This window comes from Somniosus microcephalus, chromosome 11, assembly GCF_052327205.1.
Source record: "Somniosus microcephalus isolate GS21.2 chromosome 11, FLI_Smic_1.0, whole genome shotgun sequence".
NCBI classification, from domain to species: domain Eukaryota; kingdom Metazoa; phylum Chordata; class Chondrichthyes; order Squaliformes; family Somniosidae; genus Somniosus; species Somniosus microcephalus.
This window is the reverse complement of record NC_140997.1, coordinates 14810976-14833951: the sequence shown is the minus strand read 5'-3', so window position 1 is coordinate 14833951 and position 22976 is coordinate 14810976. Positions and strand designations below refer to the sequence as shown.

Here is a 22976-nt window from a genome sequence, read left to right as displayed (position 1 = left end):
TGAGCGAGAGAGAGAGACATGGTTTTTTGTGGGTGCTCCTGGGCCTTGATAAAGAAGTGGTGTGGGGAGACACACGATTAGTATTATTAGGAAATATCCACCTATAACGCACAAGCAGCTATGAGCACAATTTGTGCTACTTCAGTCTTTCCCCTCGGGCTTATTCAGACGCTGCTCAGTGATGACTTCCAGGAGGATCGGGCTGAATCTCATGCCTGCTCGCTCACTGCCCGGGGGGGGGGGGGGGGGGGAAGAGAAAGTGGCTTGACTCCTTTGCCTCCAACAATAGTCCTGCTAAGATCAGGAACTTGCCCCAGGTGCAAGTCCATATCCTGTCCCAAATGTGCTACAGTCACTATCTTTTCAGATATACAGGCTGAGATTACTCCCCCCCAATATAAAGAATGTCAATCATTTGTATTTTGATCTTGATTTGCGTCAGACTCTGGTGGGGTTGCCTGAAAATATCTCAACAGTTTCAGCTTAAAAAAATGGAAGGGGAAAAATATGATAGGGTGTCTTGTATATTTTTTTTTGGAACGTATATTTAACTCAATGCTCGAGTAAAAGTTTAACAAGTTACCTGCTGAGTAGAACTTTTACTGAATTTAACACTTCAAATTATTAATCTGATAAGAATAATCTCTCCAAAGTACAGTATTTTAAATGAAATTTAAAAATCTACCTTTTGGTATAGGCAAGAAGCCAATCAATTGAAAGAAAGCCGCCACTGGCTACAAAGAGCTAGACGGCACAAGAAGCATTAGATGATGGAACACACCTTGAGAGCTTATAATTTAACTTAACAGCTTTGCTGGCGAGCAACATTTTCCGACCGCAAGTTAACCGAAAGCCTTTTAAGCAATTGCAATTATTAAACTGAGTAATTCGAGACAACCAGAAAGCACATAAAGGCCAAGAGTTCACATCCTGACTTGTGCATCCACAATGCAGTGCAGTCTGGAAAGGCAAGTGTTAATATTCATTTCGTCCAAGGCAGTGCTGGGAAAGCGTTGCACTTTCTTGCACTCCTTTGGAAAGGATGTTCAAGCACGGTCTTGTGCGCCAGACCGTTCAGGAGGACATTAGAGAGCCTCGATGAAAAAGAGCAGGAAGTTCTCCTGGTGTCCTGGTCAATATTCCTCCATCAACTCCAAAATAAACACAGATTAAACTAATCATTTATTTTTCTGTTTCTGCAGAATGGCTGTACTTTAAAAGTAATTTATTAAATTAAGCATTTGAAGGTGCTTCAGTGGTATGATCAGATGCTATATAAAATGGAAATATTTTTTCAGCAATTATGGTATAAAGTTCCCTCCCAAAAGTATATTAAAACAAGACAGAATTTACACTATCCAGGTAACACAGCACATTAACATCTGGACACACTTTGGGATGTTCCACGGTCTTGAAAGGCACTATCTAGATGCAAGTTCCTTCTTTCTTTCTTTCACAACATGATCAGAGGCAGGATTTCCCTTGCACAAGCTCCTGATCTCAGCCATGCCTAACTGGAGACGTGTCAAGATTCTATACTATTCATGCACAAGAGAGAAGGAAGGGGGAGGAATAAAAAGGAAATCATTCCATACACTCCTTACCAGCACCGATAACGGTAATGTCTTGGGCCATTACTGCCTGTCTTGCCTGCCTGCCCCCTCAGATAGGGAATAGCGCTGTCGAAACACAAGCAGGCAAGAGAAGATGACATATAAAGGCAGGAAACAGGATGTGGTCCAGGACTTGTATACCATCCATTAATACTACTGGACGGCTTTTAAATTGTGAAATTAAAAAGCAGCAGGGAGCCTCTAATTAAATTTTGCTATCACTCCCCCTCCACACATACACAAAATCCCCTGTGTTTCCATATTACTAATTATACCTCAATGATGGATTTTGAAGACTGGAAGAACCCTACGAAAACCCACGTCAAATGTAAACCATGCATACTATATATTAAAGGGTGAAATACCAGCATTAATTAAACATCCCCTCACCCCACCAGTGTGTACTTTGCACAAGATGCACTGCAGCAACTCGCCAAGGCTTTTTCGACAACACCTCCCAAACCCGCGACCTTTACCACCTAGAAGGACAAGGGCAGCAGGCGCACGGGAACACCACCACCTCCGAGTTCCCCACCATCCTGATTTAGACATATATCGCCACCTCCTTCTCAAGGGCACTTAGGTATGGGCAATACATGCTGGCCTTGCCAGCGATGTCCACATCCTATAAATGAATAATTTAAAAAATTCACAAATACCCAATACCCCGGTAAATCTGTGACACTGTAGTTTGGTGCACTTCGCAACTTTCTTTTGGTATTTTGCATCATGCACAATTTTATGACTAACATCTGTAGTCAACATGCTTCAGATCCAGGTACAGCACTGTCCTGGCAAACTTTCAATACTACTGTGCACATTGCAGAATACGCGGCAGGAGAATTTGGATGAAAAAAAGCTTCAACTATTTTATCAACTGTTCCTGGGTCATATTCAAGGATTGAAAGTGAAGTCTCCAGGACAGTAGAACAGTAGCTGTGAAAAGGCACTTATCTACCCGATGGCAATGCAGTACTGCTAAGGTTGGGGGGGGGGGAGCGGGTGAAGGTGAAATAGAAAAAAAAAAAATCAGCCAGGGTTCTCACCCGTGATCATTATCCAGCGACGCCTGTTAGAAGTGCGTGACTGTCAGATGAAGACAAGATCAGATTCAGTTGTGATGCTCTCCACAGTAAAAGGCTCACTGTCGAATCTGCCACATGAAGACCAGCGACATGGCCATGATATTGGAAGGTGCACCAAAGCAAGAGTCATCGCCTTCAAGGGAGGAGGTTCAACGATCTATCAAAATTACCTCTGCCCTCCCCCATCCCCATTCTTTGGGCAACCTGAACTTCCCACCTCACCCTCTTCATTTCAAACTAAAAAGAGGGCCACAGTTTTGAGACCATGCAAAAGAATAAGTTTTTGTCGGAAATAATTGGTAGTTCTTTTAAAGAGCCGGCACAGGCACGATGGGCTGAATGGCCTGATTCTGTGGTGCAATGTGTCTCGAGGAGGAATTCCTACTCGAAGTGGGATGCCCTGCTTGCAAAGAGTGCAGTTCAGAGAATCAGGGCTCCCTGGTGGAAAGAGAATTAGCCCTTTGATTTCAACATAATGATGTAGGGAGAGGAAAGAATGTGCCACAGAGCATATTTAGAACTTGGGGGTAAGGACAAGACTTTTGTGGGGTGGGGGGAGAAATGTACATGCTTGTCAGTATCGCAGAGTTGCCGCTAACACTTAGACATAAGTTTATGTTCCAATAGTCCCAGGCCCAGCTACCACGGATAGGAAAATCATAACCGTGGTGCCAGTAAATTACTCATCAAATTTTCGTCAAACCTAAAATATACAGCACTGGAGCAGAAAGTTCCACCTGCAAACACCCCCCAACAACCTCGCCATGGACTCGAAACTTCTGCTCACAAATAAGGATGAAATAGATTAAAAGAGGTACAGGAATCTCAACTGGAGACCTTTATAACAGATTTTATAAATCTATAAAAAGCTCAAGGAAATAGGAAAACATCATCTCCAGTTTTTTTCTGTTTACAGGAAGCAGATGCCTACAGCCATGTGTATGGGATGAAGTTTTTTTATTATTATACAACACATCCCGTTGACTGCATCCTACATGTCCAATACTTCATCGTTCTCACATCTGTCAGTCTGACTGTTGACGCACCTGATCTTAAAATTAATCTTAGTGTGTAACAAAGGGTTTTTTCACCTTTTTCCGCTGAAGGCACCATTTCTGCTGCCACTCGCATTCCCCAGCGATTTGCCCGAATGGCAATTCTTCCTGTTGGTTTAGACAACCAAATCAATCCGGTCCTCATCAGACATTCGCACAGGAGCGCCATTTAGAACAGGTCACTGGAAAGCAAATCGGAAGTGGGAACCCTGGAAGATTTTCCTCTCCCCAGCCTGGAGATGCAGAGGTCAACTGCAGTATTCCTTCTGCCACCCATCCAAGATCAACTAATACAGCAGTTTAAAAAAATTAATATACAACACATCCCGTTGACTGCATCCTACATATCCTACCCAGAGATGGTGCAATGAAGGTTCACTAGATTGATTCCTGGGATGAGAGGGCTGTCCTATGAGGAGAGATTGTGTAGAATGGGCCGATACTCTCTGGAGTTTAGAAGAATGAGAGGTGATCTCAATGAAACATACAAGATTCTGAAGGGGATTGACAGGGTAGATGCTGAGAGGTTGTTTCCCCTGGCTGGAGAGTCTAGAACTAGGGGGCATAGCCTCAGGATAATGGGTCGGCCTTTTAAGATTGAGATGAGGAGGAATTTCTTCACTCAGAGGGTTGTGAATCTTTGGAATTGTCTGCCCGAAAGGGCTGTGAATGCTGAGTCGTTGAGTATATTCAAGGCTGAGATAGATAGATTTTTGGTCTCTAGGGGAATCAAGGGATATGGAGATCGGGCGGGAAAGTGGAGTTGAGGTCGAAGATCAACCATGATCTTATTGAACGGTGGAGCAGGCTCGAGGGGCTGTATAGCCTACTCCTGCTCCTAATTCTTATGTTCACAGTGCGGGAATCTAAACTGGGACTTTCTGATCTATAAAAAGGTCCAGTTAAACACTGCCTTCGCCAACTGAGCCATTAGGGGAGACCAGTAAAGTTACTTTATATATTGATAAATAAATACATCCAAGATAAATATTGGACTAGGTTTTCCAATGATTCATAGTCAAAGGTCAGAAAATCTAGCCCACCACTACAAGGCTTTATAGCACTTATTTAAGACGACTACCTCACACCTTAATTAATGAGACCAGCTGTCTTGGCTCAACCTAAAAAAGCAGGAAGTGCCAGACATGCACAGGTTAGTCAAAGAGAAAGATGAGTTCATGTTTCAGGCAGTACCCTTCACCAGAACTGTCCTGGTGAAAGGCCTAATCAAACCATTAACAAATTACCCATTGTGCATTTCCAGCAGTTTCTGCCTTTATTTCAGTTTTGCAATTTATCTTTCCACCTCCAGTTTTGACTTGCCTGTCCTGAAATGCTGGTTCGGGAATAGTGGGGAGAGGGGCACCTAAACTCCTGGTCAGTTTGTCGCATATACCCCATGGATTACTAGCTTCAATTACACCAATATAAACAACGGCCAATTCTGCAATGGCCAATTTAAATTTCCCAACACTATTCTCTGTATGTCACGGTTTCACAGATTAGAGATCTGCTCACTCTAACCTTTGTTGGAAATTGCAGAATATTCAAAGTACTGGTGGTTTACAGGGAGGCCGGTTGGTTGGCAAACTTGGCACAATAGCAGGATGTGGGGTTTCATGTTTGCAATCTCCCACACAGCAAGTTTCAATCTCCGACGCATCAGGAAGGACAGGAGCTGAAGAGGGTAAAAACGTGGCCAAAAAAGGAAGGACTGGGCAAAATCGGGAGGGCCAGCCACTTGCCTCAATTACCTGTCCATCTTCAAATAGGTCAGAGGCACAATTACATGGCAGGTATCTGCTTAGAGCAGAGCAGACCCAAGTTACAATTGCCCAGCTCTAGGCAGGGAAATCAGAACTCGTTGGCGTCCAAATGCCAGTTCATTTTCATCGCTAGCAAAAAGTCTGCTCATTGCTAAAATTAAGAAGGTGGAAAATTATGTTTGAAAAGTCCCCAGACTACCTGGGAATTTTGTAAAATTTGCTCGACACTGATGCGCTATCAATTACTCATAAAAGACTGAGAGTTAAGAGAGTAACTAAAGGCTTTTATTAACAAAAGAATGAAGGTCTGCCTCGAGTGGTCGACCGGTCCAGAATACAAAGGGCTGGGGAGCAGTCACCTTTATACTAGGACTTGTGGGAGGAGTCAGCCGAGGCATGTCCAGGCATGTACACAGTGGAATACAAACAGTGGTTTACCACAGACACCAGTTGCAGTTATGCTCTAGCAGGTGCGATACTGAAGCGGTGCGAGACACTGTTTACACTCGTACAAATGGAGCTTGCATTGATTCCAATCTAAAAATCACTTTGCAACTGTTGCAAACTGCATAGTATAACTAAGTGGATCGCAAACAGGGGCCCAGTAGAGATTTTCCACAACCGGAGATAATTTCAAGCCTGCTCCTCTTTATAAAACCGACACTGATTCAGTTCTTGCGAATTATTCTCAACGGCTGGGCCCGCCCCCTCACAGAGGCCCCGAGTTCTCACTCACTTTGCAATGAGCGCTCCCTGCCAGTCGAGCCAATTCCTCTCCCTGGCGCCGCGACCCTGTGCCATCCTCCCGACACGTGATCAGAGCGTCTGCGGGGCCCTTCAAACACGTGCCTGAACGTGTTAAACACGTACAATCCCACAGTGCAGTTGTTACAGAACATGCCAGTGGGACAGTACGGCGGTGAGTCAGGCTTCCAGCAGCATCCCAGCAGGTGCACGGGTGCTCGTGCCCTCACCCACCTTGGCCAGCCTGCTGCCGGCTTTAAAAACTGTCCAGCACCAAGTGGCTAATAGTAATCATCCGTTGCTGCGAAGTGCCCAGAATAGGTGCGAGAAGCAGACACACCCATCTCACTGATATCTGTAATTAAATACCTGTTTTCTTAAAAGCATTATTAAAACACTCTTTACGTGCAGTATTCATATTATGAGTATTATAATTTAGATGGGGGGGGGGGGGGTCCATGATTACTAATCGATTTCAACCAAAAAAAAGAGAACCACTGGTATAACTGACCTAAAATGTCTATGTTCACAGCCATTTGACAATGGTTTGTTTAATGTTTCGTACACAGAGGCAAAAGATTAAACTGGTCCTGCAGCAATTCTGTACAGAACATGTTCAAAGATTATCATACTGCTGTAGTTTGGCCATGTCTTCAGCTGCCTGGGCCCCGAGCTCTGAAATTCCCTCTCTCAATCTCTGTGGCTCTCCACCTCTCTCCTCCTTAAAACTGACTTCTTTGACCAAGCTTTTGGTCACTTGTCCTAATATCTCCTTATGTGGTTCGGTGTCAAATTTTGTTTTATAACGCTCCTGTGAAGCACCTTAGGACATTTTACTACGTTAAAGGCGCTATATAAATACAAGTTCTTGTTGTTTGCACCAGTCTTGAACTCCTCCTCTCCCCAGTATATATAATTTGAAAAACCGTGGAGCTTCAGAACTTCTCGTTCATACAAACACGGCACCTAGTCCTAGAGAGGCAAAGATTTTTATGTTTGTGCACGAATTATTGCGCTGTGATGCATGGTTGCAAAATTCAAATGAATACCAATCTGGAAGATGGATGATCTTTTTACGTAACACCGCTGGCGACAGCAGCGATGCCAGGTAAGTGAGGCAGCACTCCTCCCAGAGGGGTGAGTTATCCAGGTCTCCTCCAGAGGCATCAGTGGTAATTGTCTGGCTGTGTGTGTGTGTGTGTGTGGGCTGAGTGCTGAGTAAAACCCACGCGGGCCAGGAATGCACTCAATCGCTGGTGTTCTGTTCGGACTTTTCCCAGCCTTTTGGGAAAAACCTGAAGCCAGAAACAAAAGTTGCAGTTTGCAATTTTCCCACACTGTTTTTTTCCATCGATTCCACAGCACTGCCCCACAACGTAAACGGGATGGTCTCCAGCAGGATCACAGAACTATTTCCACTTGGGAGTTTTGGTCCACTGAATCATTGCCATGGCAATGCATGTTTACCAATGCTGTACTTTCCACGCCCACGACTCCAGACATCAGCTGTATAATGTCCAGTTTACTGCAGCAAAAGGTTGCAAAATTGAATTTCCTTTGCACTATAAGCTACCTGAATTACCTGTACCAGTTCTACATCAGCACTCATCTAAACACGAGTCCCACCAACAGAGTAGGCCTCACATCACTCTCTATTCAGAGGCGCTCCAGGATAGCAAACTGCTGGTTCCAGACGCTCAATACTTCCTAATACCAAAACATATATACATGCAGGCAATGCCTAATGTGTACACTTCAACTCCCAATATTAGAAAAACCAGGGAAGTGGGACCGATGGGATGAAAGTATCTGGTATCAGCAGTGACTCAGTGGGTAGCACTCTCACCTCTGAATCAGAAGGTCGTGGGTTTAAGTCCCCACTCCAGAGATTTGAGCACATAATCCAGGCGGACACATCAGTGCAGCACTGAGGGAGTGCTGTACTGTCGGAGGTGCTGTCTTTTGGGCGAGACATTAAATTGAGGCTCCGTCTGCCCTCTCGGGTGGACGTAAACGATCCCATGGCATTATTTTGAAGAGCAGGGGCGTTCTCCCCGGTGCCCGAGCTAATATTTATCCCTCAACCAACTTCACAAAAACAAATGATCTGGTCATTATCACATTGCTGTGGGATCTTGCTGCCGCATTTGCTACATTACAACAGTGACTACACTTCAAAAAGTACTTCATTGGCTGTAAAGCGCTTTGGGACATCCGGAGGTCATGAAGTGTAAAGTCGTTCTTTTTTCCTTCATGTGTAGCAGAAATGCAGCTAATCCTCCCAGCACAAAGGTGGTACTTCTCTCCTCATTTATCACCGTGTTAATGTTTTCACATATTAACACAGAAATTTATTTTATGCTGGTTACTGACTTCAAGTGTGTATTTGACTTTGTTTTGCATTAGGACGATGTCTGCACCTGTGTTTTTCTCCTAATCTAATTCACTCTCCTGCTCACTCCACATCCCCTTCTCTTTTTCAAGCAACTTTCAAATTCCCTTTTAAAAGGATTTATGGGATCTGCTTCAACGATTCCACACTCTGGGTAAAGAAGTGTTCTCTAATCACCCCCTTTAATTCTTTTGTCATTATCCTAAATTTGTGCCCATTTGTTACTGTCTCAACAACTAATAGTATAAAAATTGATGAAGAGGTATTCGAAAGGCTGGCTGTACTTAAAGTAGATAAGTCACCAGGAGCGGATGAGATGCATCCTAGGAAGCTGAGGGAATGGAGGGCGGAAATCGCGGAGGTACTGGCCATAAAATTCCAGTCCTCCATAGATATGGGGGTGGTGCCAGGCGACTGGAGAATTTCAAATGTTATGTCCTTGTTCAAAAAAGGGTGTAAAGATGAACCCAGCAACTACAGGCTAGTCAGTTTAACCTTGGTAGTGGGGAAGCTTTTAGAAACAGTAATCAGGGACAAAATTAACAGTCACTTGGATAGGTGTGGATTAATTAAAGAAAGCCAGCACGGATTTGTTAAAGGCAAATCATTTTAACCAAATTGATTGAGGTTTTTGATGAGGTAACAGAGAGGGTTGATGAGGACAATGCGGTTGACGTGGTGTACAGGAAACTTTGGTTTATCTGGAGGTTAAATGTCCGGAATACTCGATCTAATGGCAAAAATCAGGAGCCGTTTTCTATATTTTTTTTAGTTCTCGTTGCTTTTTTTTTCCCCAGTCAAGCACTGCAAGGTCTGTAGCTATAGCAACAGCTTCAGCTACAGCCGACTGTTTTAAAGCTGTTGCTAAGCAACAGGGTTTGTTGATTCACACGGAGCTTCTGAGTTCCGTATGTTTAAATATTAACTCTGGTATGTCCGGCACTTTTGATATTACGGCACCAGCTCGGTCCCGTCAGTGCCGGATATCAGAAAGTTTCCTGTACATGGATTTCCAAAAGGCGTTCGACAAAGTGCCACATAATAGGCTCGTCAGCAAAGTTGAAGCCCATGGAATAAAAGGGATAGTGGCTGCATGGATACGGAATTGGCTAACTGACAGGTAACAGAGAGTGGTGGTGAACGGTTGTTTTTCAGACTGGAGGAACATATATAGTGGTGTTCCCCATAGGTCGGTTCTAGAACCACTGCTTTTCTTGATATAGATTAATGACTTGGACATGGGTGTACAGGGCACAATTTCAAAATTTGCAGATGACACAAAACTTGGAAGTATAGTGAACACTGCGGAGGAGAGTGATGAATTTCAGGAAGACATAGACAGGCTGGTGAAATGGGTGGACACGTGGCAGATGAAATTCAACGCAGAAAAGTGTGAAGTGATATTCTTTCTACCAATATGTGAGGAAAGGACATATAAACTAAATGGTACAATCCTAAAGGGGGTGCACGAACAGAGAGACCTGGGAGTATGTGTGCACAAATCGTTGAAGCTGGCAGGGCAGTTTGAGAAAGCAGTTGAAAGGGCTTCCAGGATCCAGGGCTTCATAAATAGAGGTATAGAGTACAAAAGTGTGGAAATTATGATGAACCTGTATAAAACACTGGTTCGGCCCCAACTGGAGTACTGTGTCCAATTCTGGGCACCACACTTTAGGAAGGATATAAAGGCCTTAGAGAACGTGCAGAAAAGATTTACGAGAATGATTCCAGGAGTGAGGGACTTCAGTTACGTTGATAGAGTGGAGAAGCTGGGGTTGTTCTCCTTGGAGCAGAGAAGATTGAGAGGAGATTTGATTGAGGTGTTCAAAATCATGAGGGGTCTGGACAGAGTAGAGAGAGAGAAACTGTTCCCATTGGCAGAATGGTCAAAAACCACAGGACACAGATTTAAGGTGATTGGCAAAATAGCCAAAGGCGACGTAAGAAAAAAAACTTTTTTACGCAGCGAAGTGGTTAAGATCTGGAATGCACTGCCTGAAAGCGTGGTGGAGGCAGACTCAATCTTTCAAAAGGGAATTGGATAATTATTGAAGGAAAAAAATGTGCAGGGCTACGGGGAAAGGGCAAGGGAGTGGGAATAGCCGAGAGTTGGCATGGATCGCCAGGCCGAATGGCCTTCTTCCGCGCTGTCCTCAACTCCATCCCGCAGCATGCTACCCGCCACCACCTCAGCACAACCCCAGCCCGGCATGAGGTTGAAAAGGCCATCCGACAACTAAAGAACAACAAGGCCTCATGAGCAGATGGAATCCCCGCCGAGGCGCTAAAACATGGCGGAGAAGCACTATTGGCACAAATACATGAACTCATTTATCTTATTTGGAAGGAGGAGAGCATGCCAGGGGTTCTCAGACGCCGTAATCGTCACCATCTTCAAGAAAGGTGACAAGTCCAATTGCGGTAATTACAGAGGAGTCTCCCTGCTGTCTGCCACAGTCATCGCAAGAATCCTCCTCAATCGCCTTCTCCCAGTGGTTGAAGAGCTCCTCCCAGAGTCGCAATGCGGATTCCACCCACTAAAGGGCACAATGGACATGATCTTCACCGCGTGTCAACTACAAGAGAAATGCAGGGAACAGCACCAACCGCTGTACATGGCCTTCTTTGATCTCACAAAGGCCTTCGCCACCGTCAACCATGAGGGATTATGGAGTGTCCTCCTCAAATTCGGCTGCCCTCAAAAGTTTGTCACCATCCTCCGCCTGCTTCACGATGATATGCAAGCCGTGATCCTGATCAACCGTTCCACCACAGACCCAATTCACGTACGGACCGGGGTCAAGCAAGGCTGTGTCATTGCACCAACGCTCTTCTTGATCTTCCTGGCTACAATACTCCATCTCACCCTCAGTAAGCTCCCTGCTGGAGTGGAGCTAATCTACAGAACAAACGGGAAACTGTTCAAACTCCATCGCCTCCAGTCCAGATCCAAGATCGTCCCATCCTCTGTCATTGAATTACAGTATGCAGACGACGCTTGCGTCTGTGCACACTCGGAGGTCGAACTCCAAACCATCGTCAACACCTTCACCGAAGTGTCAGAGAGCATAGGCCTTACACTAAACATCCATAAGACAAAGGTCCTCTACCAACCTGTCCCCGCCACACAGTACTGCTCCCCGATTATCAAAATCCATGACGAGGCCTTGGACAACGTGGACCACTTTCCATACCTCGGGAGCCTACTGTCAACAAGGGCAGACGTCAATGATGAAGTCCAACACCACCTTCAGTGTGCCAGTGCCGCCTGAGGAAGAGAGAGTGTTTGAAGACCAGGACCTTAAACCCACCACCAAGCTCATGGTCTACAGAGCAGTGGTGATACCCACCCTCCTGTATGCTTCAGAGACATGGACCATGTACAGCAGGCACCTCAAAGCACTGGAGAGGTACCACCAATGCTGCCTCTGCAAGATCCTGCAAATCCATTGGCAGGATAGGTGCACCAACGTCAGTGTTCTTGCTCACACCAACATTCCCAGCATCGAAGCTTTGACCACGCTCGATCAGCTCCGATGGACGGGTCACTTTGTCCGCATGCCCGATACGAGACTCCCAAAACAAGTGCTCTACTCGGAGCTCCGACACGGCAAGAAAGCCCCAGGTGGGCAGAGGAAACGCTTCAAGGACACCCTCACTACCTCCTTGAAAAAGTGCAACATCCCCACCAACACCTGGGAATCCCTGGCCCAAGACCGCACAAAGTGGAGGAGAAGCATCTGGAAAGGCGCCGAGCACTACGAGTCTCTTCGCCGGGAGCAAGCGGAAGCCAAGTGCAAACAGCGGAAGGAGCGCACGTCAACCCAAGCATCCCACCCACCCGCCCCTTCAACCACCGTATGCCCCACCTGTGACAGAGACTGCAGGTCCCGCATTGGACTCATCAGTCACCTGAGAACTCATTTTTAGTGTGGAAGCAAGTCATCCTCGGTTCCGAGGGACTGCCTAAGAAGAAGAACTACTATTCTATGATGCTAACCAGTGGAAATAAGTAGTCACCATCTACCTTACCGCCAACGTTCCCTCTAGGCCAAGCAGCGGTCTGGAGGTCCCATGCAAGCCGCTCACCGGGCAGCCAGTTAAAAGGGCTCGTGCACCAAAAATAAATTACAGGGAACACTGCTTACCGCAGCCCTCAATACTATCAGGTCAGCCTTTAACCTGCTCCGATCGAGTCACAAAAAAAAACCCTAACTTCTCAAGTCTCCCTTCAACAACAGCAGCAACTTGCATTTCTATAGCGCCTTTAACATAGTAAAACGTCCCAAGGCGCTTCACAAGAGCGTAATCAGACAAAATTTGACTCCGAGCCGCGTAAGATGATATTAGGACAGGTGACCAAAAGCTTGGTCAAAGAGAGGTAGGTTTTTAAGGAGTGACTTAAAGAGTCATAATCATCACCTCTCATCAATGGTTCCCTCAAGTGTTTGAACCATTGAATTGGTGGCATTGCTTCTCGATCTCTCTCATACAGGCTGCAGCCCAGCATATCAGAGACTGCCCCCTAATGTAAATGTGGGAGAGACACACTAAATCGCTCTCCCAAAGTAAAACTACCTTTTGAGTAAGTCAACTTCTATTATGTTGGTGAATAAGTAGCTTCAATCAGATATTTTTTCCTGCAGCCTTAACTTTAAATGCTGGGGCATGTGATTTAATGAAACAAGCCAACCTTGTTACATATCATTTATTAATTATTAAGGGGTAGATAAACAAAATGTTACTATAGCTAGCCTCAACAAAAAACACAACAACAACTCGTATTTATATAGCACCTTTAGTGTATTAAAATGTCCCAAGGCGCTTCACAGGAGCATTATCAAATAAAATTTGACACCGAGCCCCATAAGGCAATATTAGGACAGAGCTTGGTCAAAGAGGTAGGTTTTAAGGAGCGTCTTAAAAGGGGAGAGGTAGAGAGGCGACGAGGTTTAGGGAGGGAATTCCAGAGCTCAGGGCCCAGGCAGCTGAAGGTGCAGCCACCAATGGTGGAGCGATTAAAATCGGGGATGCTCAAGAGGCCAGAAGTAGAGGAGTGCAGAGATCTCGAAGGGTTGTAGGGCTGGAGGAGATTACAGAGAATAGAGAGGGCCGAGGCCATGGAGGGATTTGAAAACAAGGATGAGAATTTTAAAATTGAGGTGTTGCTTAACCAGGAGCCAATGTAGGTCAGCGAGTACAGGGGTGATAGGTGAACAGGTCTTGGTGTGAATTAGGACACTGACATACCTATCCTCGAACAAAAGACATACCATTTTATTAAAGGACACAGTCTGTGAAAGCGACTGGAAACAAAAAGGTGCTTTGGAGATACCACACACCCACACCCCAACATAAAGTATGTGTCGAAGTACAAGGCTGGAGCACAACCATTGTCACTTAAAACTCATCTCCTGCAATCATTGTCAGCTAGTACTCATCATTAACAGTAACTCACCCCATCTACCAGCAATTTTCATACATGTTATCCAAAAAACAAGCTGGTTTCAGCTGCTGAGTAATCCGGTACAACTTCGGAGTGGCCCCACACCCACAGATCAGACAAGCAGAGCTGATTACATCCTGTTGCCTTCCCTCAGTTTCTGTGATTTAAGACACTCCTCGAATTAACCTAAACTGAATTCCATACAGTTCATCATCACTCTGCAAACAACAGCTTGCATTTATGATAACATCTCAACGTACAAAAGTGCCCCAAGGCGCTTCCCGGAAACATAAGCATACAGTAAAGCGGCACGAGTAAAGCTGCAACGTTAGAACAGCACGTGCAGGGGACCTCAGACCTTTATCTGAAGTGCCTTAGGCATTTAGACTGCCTGAGGCCTCAGATCAGTTGTACAGCCCAGGGTATTTACAGATCAGCTCCCCTTCACTTGGCAGACTTGCTGCTTGCTCCCCATGTCTCTGACCCTGCCTGGCTATGAGATGTTGGGATTCACTGCTGTTCCATCTCCTCTTCTTGCCCTCCAACAAAGAAAAGGCACGGTAATACTAGGAGGCAGAGCTGTGGCAGTTTCTACAGAGCAAGTATCAAGGCTTTGGATATATGGGCTGGATTTTTAAATCAGAGACGGGGAGGGAGCGGGGTTTGAGCGGGGGGGGCGGGGGGCAGTGGTGGATTGAGGTCAGGAAACCCTGCCAAATTTAACGGCAGGAGCTGATTAACATTTATTTTGTCCATTTCCCGGCCGCAGCCAAGAGGCTGGCTGTCGAGTGGGTAGGCCTTCGGCAACAGGAGAGCGAGGAAGAGGGAGAGGGGGATCGGAGGCCTGGGGGTGTGGGGGGGAAGGCGGGGGTGGTTTGGAGATCGGAGACCAGGGGTTGTGATGGGGGGGGGGGGAAATGGGGACGGAGATCAGAGGCGGGGGGGGGGGGGGGTGCGGTCGGAGGGAGATCGGCGACTCCAGGGGTGAGGTCAGAGGCCTGGGGGGGGGGGGGGGGGGGGTTGGTGTCCAATCACAGTGGGTTGGCGAGGCAGGTACATGGAACGGCACTGACCTCCTGGATCCTGCAGTCCTTACCTCCCATTAAGTCAGCGGGTTTCCGGAGGCCTGGGAAACCCAACTGGCCAGAGTTAAATTTGAAACGGTAGATCAATGAGGCACGCAGCCTCATTATAATGGGCCGGATTTTGCGGGGCCAATGGCAGCAGAGAGTACGGCTTCATAAGCTCCTCAGAATGGCCCCGCAAGTTCAGGGTCTCGGAAATGCGCGAAAACCTAGAACTTACCAGCGGTCAAATTTCACATTGACAGATGGTTGGCATCAGCTGCAAAAACACTTTGCTGGCTAAGAGTTGGGCTGCCCAACTACTGCCCAGTGAATGCCTACGAAACCCTTACGCCTGGTAAAAGCAGGCACAAGGCCTTCTGTTACCAGTGTAAGGGTTAAAATAAATGTTAAAATAAAATTTTTATAATGATTGAAACATACACATACATTTAAAATTAGTTTAGGTAAAATTTTGGCCCGTTTTAAAATGTTTAAAGTTAGTTTCAAAAAATTTATTTTATTTTAAATGCTTAAAGGGTCTTTTAATTAATTTTGAACATGGGAACATTTATTTTTATTTCAGTTGGGTGAATTCTTATTTATTTGGGGATTCTGAATATGCTTCTGGAGATTCCGTAAGTAAATGGAATCCCTCTATAACAACAGAAAATGCTGGAAAAACTCAGCAGGCCAGACAACATCCATGGAGAGAGAAACAGAGTCAATGTTTCGGGTCGAAACCCTTCGTCAGGACTGAAAAAACACAGGAAATAAAACAGATTCAAATCATAAGCTCGGCCCCTATTTCATTTTTTCTTGTAATTTTTCCACTCCTTTCCCCCCCCCCCCTTTCCTTTTGTTTCTCTCTCACACCTGGCAGCTATCTCTTGCCCTGCCAGTACACTTTACACCTAATCTCAGCCTATTACCATCTCGTCTAGCTTCTAATCTCTTTTACTTCTTTTGTTTCTTTTATTCTTTTGTCCGATCGCAGCCCTGCCTTCGATCTAGTTTCTTTTCTTTCCAGTTTTGAAGAAGGGTTCGACCCGAAACGTCAACTCAAATTTCTCTCCACGGGTGTTGCCTGACCTGCTGAGTTTTTCCAGCATTTTCTGTTGTTATTTCGGATTTCCAACATCTGCAGTATTTTGCTATCAGATTAAAAGGCCAGTTTGGGGGCTGGGCAAACACGAGATGAGAAACTGAAAGCAATGAAGATGAACAAGGTTGAAGAGCCAAACAGAGATCCCGTCGAAGAGAAGAGCAGAACTTCTTCAAGGTAGGCATTCCGAGAAGAGGTGTGGCAGCGAACCAAACACTAGTACGATAGCAAAATACTGAGGATGCTGGAAATCCGGAATCCCTCTGTTTGGTTGGTTGACCGGGCCACGTGATCTCAGAGACACTTGCGAACCGCATGCACCCCTGGGATCCGTGAGCCTTTACGCAGGCGTATGCCTGAAGGCCCAGGACCCGAGGAGTCCGAAGCTCCGGAGACACCAGGTATGTTCGGATTTTTTTTTTCTCGGTTCGGAGGCGTATTCTTTTGGTCCGCCTCTGACCGCAAATTCAGGGCCAATATTTAACTTGCCAACCCGCCTCCTGGGAGCAGGCTGTTTGCCCGCCCCGCCTCCGTTAAAACCGGAAGCTAGTGGGTTGGAGTCGGGATTCAGATTTTTAACATTTTAACCTCCTACCTGACTCAAACCCGACGTTTTGTGGGGGTTAAAATGCCCCCATGGTCTTTGCTTCACCAATTACAATCCGGCTACACAGCAAGTACTGGATACTGTTAAGCATCACTAGAGATTGCCAATCTGAACTTTTAGAGGCATGATTTTCATTCTAGCTATCTGTAACCATGAAGCGTTAAATCATTCCGAATCAATTACAAACCAACTTTGAGAGGTGTAAGATACAAATCTCAAATTACCAAGGCCTGTGTGGAACTTAGTCAACAGAAAGTGTGGCAGTGGGAGCTGTGTTATGTTACCTGGCAACATAAGTGCTAGAACATCAAGCAATGAAAATGTAAATGCTTTTCTCAAAGAAAGTGAAGCAAACTTGCATCCCGATTATGCAGCCACAATTTTAAATGCAGGAAGGCTGAGCTACAGCAGTTTCACAGGCAGCCTACGACGTGTGTCTGTAAAATTAAAGCTCTCTTCAAATGGTTCAGTGTGGTAATCAGCCATATAGATCAGGACGCTGCCAGGTTCTCTCTCTCTGGTCGGTGCCGAGTTACATAGTCAGGGCAGCAGTACAGGGTGCATTAATTGCCTCAACACCACTGGGCAACAGTACATAGAAATAAAGAATTTGGATTTATATTGCGCCTTTCGCGACCTCAGGATGTCCCAAAGCGCTTTACAGCAAACTTTACTACTTTAAGTGTAGTCACTGTTGTAATATGGGGAACACAGCAACCAATTTTGCCTAATAGTAAGCTCTCACAAACAGCAACGTGATATTAATCAGATAAGCTGGGGGGTTTTTTAGTGATGTTGGTCGAGGGATAAATATTGGCAAGTATACCAGGGAAAACTACCCTGCTCTTCTTTGAAATAGTGCCGTGGGATCCTTTACGTTCACCCGAGGGCAGACCGGGCCTCCATTTAATGCCTCATCAGAAAGACTCCCTCAGTACTGTACTGGAGTGTCACCCTAGATTGTGCGCAAGTCTCTGGAGTGGGGCTTGAACCCACGACCATCTGACTCAGAAGCGAGACTGACCCACAGTTGACACTACGAATGTAAAGGACTGGAAAAGACCATTGCTGATCATCTCTGTGATCCCATCGTCTGGAAAGAATCATATACCACGATACTTCTTGTACCTCTCTATCAAATTCATTCCAGGTACTCTCGCGAGGGTATAAAAGATAATCCAGGGCTCCAGCTCCTGATCAGTGCTGCTGAAAATTGCACATGTCTGGATATCGGTTAAGGACAAATTTACTATTAGCTATGGTGATGTCACAGTGGAATAGCTTGGTAACTCACTCCATGGGCTCAAACATCAAGAATGGCACCTGTGATGTGGTATCAGGGTTGACGACATCCATGGAATCATACCATAGGACAGGAGGAATGGAATTGTGGCAAGGGGTTCATTTGTGAGAATGGGCTTTTAAAAACAGTCACCTTTTGAGGGGCGACGATACATTCTGTTTGTATTTACAAAAGGAAAAGTTGTGTCCCTTTACGCACAAATGCATTACACCAAGCTCAGGAATAGAGGCGGTCAAAGGAATTCAATGCAATTTGAGAAGAATTACCAAACAGGGCTTGTGTTTGCTCCTTATAAAAAGGTCATTTATTTATTTATTTATTTATTGTGTCCTTGATTCCCTCCCCCTCATGCCACACACAACAGCCCCAGCAGGGAGGGTGGCACGTAGATCAGGCATTTACCAGTGTCATTCCGGTACAGTCCTCCCTGCCAAAGATGCTTGTTGCCTCTACTGTCAGCCATGGCGGAGTTGGTAGCACCCTCACCTCCGAGTCAGAAGGTTCTGGGTTCAAGTCCCACTCTAGAGAATTAAGAAATAGGAGCAGGAGTAGGCCATTCGGCCCTGAGCGCCTGCTCGAGACTTGAGCACAAAAATCTAGACTGACACTCCAGTGCAGCACTGAGGGTGTGCGGCATCATCTTTTGGATGAGACGTTAAACCGAGGCCCCATCTGCTCTCTCAGGTGGACATAAAAGATCCCATGGCATTAGTTCGATGAACAGGGGAATTATCCCCAGTGTCCTGGCCAATGTTTATCACTCAATCAACATCACAGATTATCTCGTCATTACCACATTGCTGTTTGTGGGAGCTTGCTGTGCACAAACTGGTTGCTGCGTTTCCTACATTACAAGTGACTACACTTCAAAAAGTACTTCAATGACTGTAAAGCACTTTGGGACGTCCAGGGGTCGTGAAAGACGCTATATAAATGCAAGTCTTTATTTTCTTTCTTTACTCCAGCACCTTCCCCCACTATGACACAGCCGAGATTGGGAACTCACCTGATGCCGAGGGGGGGGGGGGGGCGGGGGGGTATGTGGGGAGGGGGATGGGAATTGCAGGTACACTGCTGTGTATGACCACACAGTGGCACTGTGCTACCACAGGGATGGTTCCAGCATGGTCTGGAGTTGAAGATGCCAAAACTGATAAGTCAGCATTTTGACAAGCACAAACTGTTTTTACAGTGCAGGGTTGTAAAGACAGACACTTGACCGCCTACAAGAAGGAGCATGCGGCATCACAGGCTAGGGATTTTCATTACTCAACCTAGCACAACTTTAACCAAACCTTACTTATTGATCATTTTGTCAGCTATTTTTGAAAAAGTAAAAGCAACTCAATGCTAATAACATCCATTGATTAAGTGTGGGCGACGTAATAAAACTCACTATGCACTTGGTTCAAGTATAAAGCAAGGCTTTAATCAACTTGTTTCAAAATATGGAGGTCTAGTTGTCCTTCACTAGTTCCTGTCTTACAAAATGTCCCTGGACAAGCTGGGCCCACGCCCGAGTATTTATACTCCTTGGACGGCGCCACCAGCTGACCGTCCAGTGTTATTTCATGAGTTGTTTCTTCATGATGATGAGATTTATAACATTGGGTATGGGTATGCAAAGACGCAGATATCCCAGTCGTCAATGCGTTAATACAGTAATATTCCATCTAAACCAACCAGGGTATGTAATCCTAGCACATCATACTGTACCACACCAGAGAGGCTGTATCATTTCCTCTTGCTGTGTAAAACTGTTTTCCCCCATAACTTTCTAGAGGTTAGACACTTTTTTAACTTCTGGGAACTGAGTTCACACCCAGTTATGAGTTATAAGGCTCCTCTGTATGTTGGCCAGAAGGGTCCTATGTAAAAAAGAGAGTTCGGAGTAGACTCAATCTAGGACCTAGTGGGTATGGCCCTAAAGCACAAAACTGTCCCAAATACAGCACTGACTAGCAAGTTTACTCAGGCAAGTGGGAAGTGGGCACAAATGGCATACAAACAGTGCAGTAAGCCATGCCCTTCTGAAGTTGGGGGCTAGAAAGAAACACTTGCATTTATATAGTGCCTTTCACGGCCTCAGGATGTCCCAAAACGCTTCACAGAAAATGAAATACTATTAAAGTGTAGTCACCTTTGTAATGTGGGAAACGTGGAAGACAATTTGCACACAGCAAGATCCCACAAGGGCTGAGGCACATCATACACCAGAGCAGGAGCTTTCAGCTTTATTCTGCATCTAGCTATGCCATACTTGACCACTTGCCGGTGGGTGCTTGATCTTGACAATGATCCAGGAAGGGTTCTTCTCCCCAGCACTAACATCCCTCACCTTAATGGTTTTTTTTTTTTAAACCCGCACATTTTTTTCCACAAAAAAAGTGTTTTACTTAACGGCTTGCAAAAGTGCACTACAAGTGGAAACAATATTATGAAACATGTGGGTGGAACACGAACCCCTTTGGTGTCCTGGGACCAATATTTATCCCTCAATCAACATCACTAAAAACAGATTATCCGGTCATTATCACATTGCTGTTTGTGGGAGCTTGCTGTGCGCAATTTGGCTGCCACGTTTCCTACATTACAACACAGTGACCACACTTCAAAAAAGTACTTCAGTGGCTGTAAAGCGCTTTGCGATGTCCGGTGGTCATGAAAGGCGCTATATAAATGCAATTATGTCTTTCTTTCCTTACATCGCCTCCTTCCAGCAAGGACTCTTCCTGCTCTTGTGAAAACAAGAATTGTAAATAGCCCCTAACTGGCCACTTTATTTCATTCATAGAAATGTGGAGAGAAACTAGAAATGGAGGGAAAAAGAAACAAACAATCTCCAGCATAAACCAAACACAAGAACGTTCAGCTGTGGAGGTTTTATTTGTGGGTGTATTTTTTTTTAATGTGGGCTTATTTTTTGAAAGGGTCAGGCTGTTTATCTGCACGCTGCACGACAAGTGAAAAAAAGCTGCTGTGTGAATCATGGCCAAACTTAACAAGTCTGACAAGGAAGGCTTGCTTTTTTTTTCCTTTAATCGTACTATGTGCTACATCTTAGGTTTCTGTGCCCATTGACACTAATCCAATCAGACAGCAAGTCAACAGGAAACCTTCTGAACCTACAATCATGTGTGTCAGGTTTCGAGCCTCGTGGGTACCTTTCAGTGACTGTGACTATGCTTGCCACTAGCCATGAGTCACCCCCTCCATTCAGGAATATTACACTGACTTGGCTCACTGCTGACTCACAGCCATGACTACAGTACGTCCACACAAAGCAGCAACAGGAAATAAAGAGACTTCAGGATGATCCCATTGAAAGACATTACCTTTCCCCCGCATTTAACACGCACAAAAAACACAGCAGCAACTGATCTTCGAGACAATGTCAGCGATGTTCTGGTTGCTAGAGCAACAACCAACACTTTACATATTTATATCTAAAGTTCTGATTTGTTTTTCTCCATTCAGGCTTGCTTCTTTCTTTATACCATTGTCTAATACAGACTGTAATGCTGCAGTTAAAATTTAAAACAGCACATATACAGTTCCTCTATAATGAGCCCCTTCGTGCATTTATTTTAATAACCCATTTTGTGCGGGTGTACATTGATGCCTATTACCTCCTACAGATCTTATGCAACACCATGCAAAAGAATCAAACCCACTTATGTGTCACTGACTAAAAATTAACACGCATGAGCTTGAAAATTAAAGAAAATCGATGCCAGATTAGAGTATGTACAGAGATGAAGAGAGAGACAGACAGAGATGCAAGAGACAGATAGACACACACACATTTTAAATCATGCACTGGCGAACAAGAACATGAAAAAACACGAGCAATTTAGAAAACAAAGATGATGAATAAAATGGGGGGTGGGGGGGGGGGGCGAGCGAAAGAATTTAATGCTAAAGTGTAAAAATATAGAAAAAGCAAGCAACGGCAAACAGAAACGTGAAGAAATTGCAAAGAATGATAATTAATGAATACCATGCCAAAAAATAAAGCCAATTGCACATTAATGCATCACATCGTTGCACTTACCTTTGGAAAGAGACATGATGGGTGCTTGGAAATTATTCACCAAATCCAAATGATGCACAGGTTCATGAGTGCTTGTTTTTATCCCCCCAGCACACAGTGAGGGGAGAGGGCTGACTGAAGATGCACTGAGGAGGCTGCAGACCCGACTTGTCCCTCTGCCAGTTGTCCCTCTGCCAGTCTGGGATGCCCAGGCCGGGGTGGGGTGGGGGGCAACACAACCGCCGGGTTGCCTTCCTGTGAGAATTTTTTTTTTTTAATGCACCCCGAGTTACCTCAGGAAATTAAATGTCCGAGGCGCGGGGACCCGCTCGCGCTCCAACTTTCCGCTGGAGACAAGTTTTAAATTCCTCTCACCTTCGCCCGCCCTTTTTGCCGCCCTGGTCTCCGCCCCCTCCAGCTGATGGACAGCTCCCCACCGCCAATCACCTCCGCCCATCCCAGCCCCTCCACCAATCGTTGCGGAGTATCGCGCGGCGCCCGCCCCAATCAACGTGATCGACAAGGGCCCCCGCCAATCAGCTCCTCCACACTGCCAGCCGCACCACCCCACCCGTCCACCAATCGTTGCGGCGCCCGCCCCTTTCAACGTGATCGACAACGGCCACCACCAATCACCGCCCCACCCGTCCACCAATCGTTGCGGCGCCCGCCCCTCCCGCGCGATTGACGGCGCGTTCGACCTATCGCAAGACGGCTTGATGGCGGTTGCGTGACGACCGCTCCGCCAATCGGATCGCCAGGG

General features: G+C 45.7%; 1 protein-coding gene across 2 annotated transcripts in view; it reads right to left on the bottom strand.

Moving 5' to 3' along the window:
- Positions 1-22580, bottom strand: part of LOC147110336 (dual specificity mitogen-activated protein kinase kinase 6-like) — a 124533-nt gene extending 101953 nt beyond the window's left edge. The window contains exons 1-2 of one of the 2 annotated variants that reach the window (XM_086000252.1): positions 22235-22580; positions 1605-1679 (exon numbers count right to left, since the gene is read on the bottom strand). In XM_086000252.1, the coding sequence (XP_085856378.1) occupies positions 1605-1635 (31 nt within the window). In that variant the 5' untranslated portion in view covers positions 1636-1679; positions 22235-22580. The remainder of the gene's footprint in view (positions 1-1604; positions 1680-22234) is intronic. The other variant, XM_086000254.1, reaches the window with a different exon arrangement.
- Positions 22581-22976: the final 396 nt, after the last annotated feature.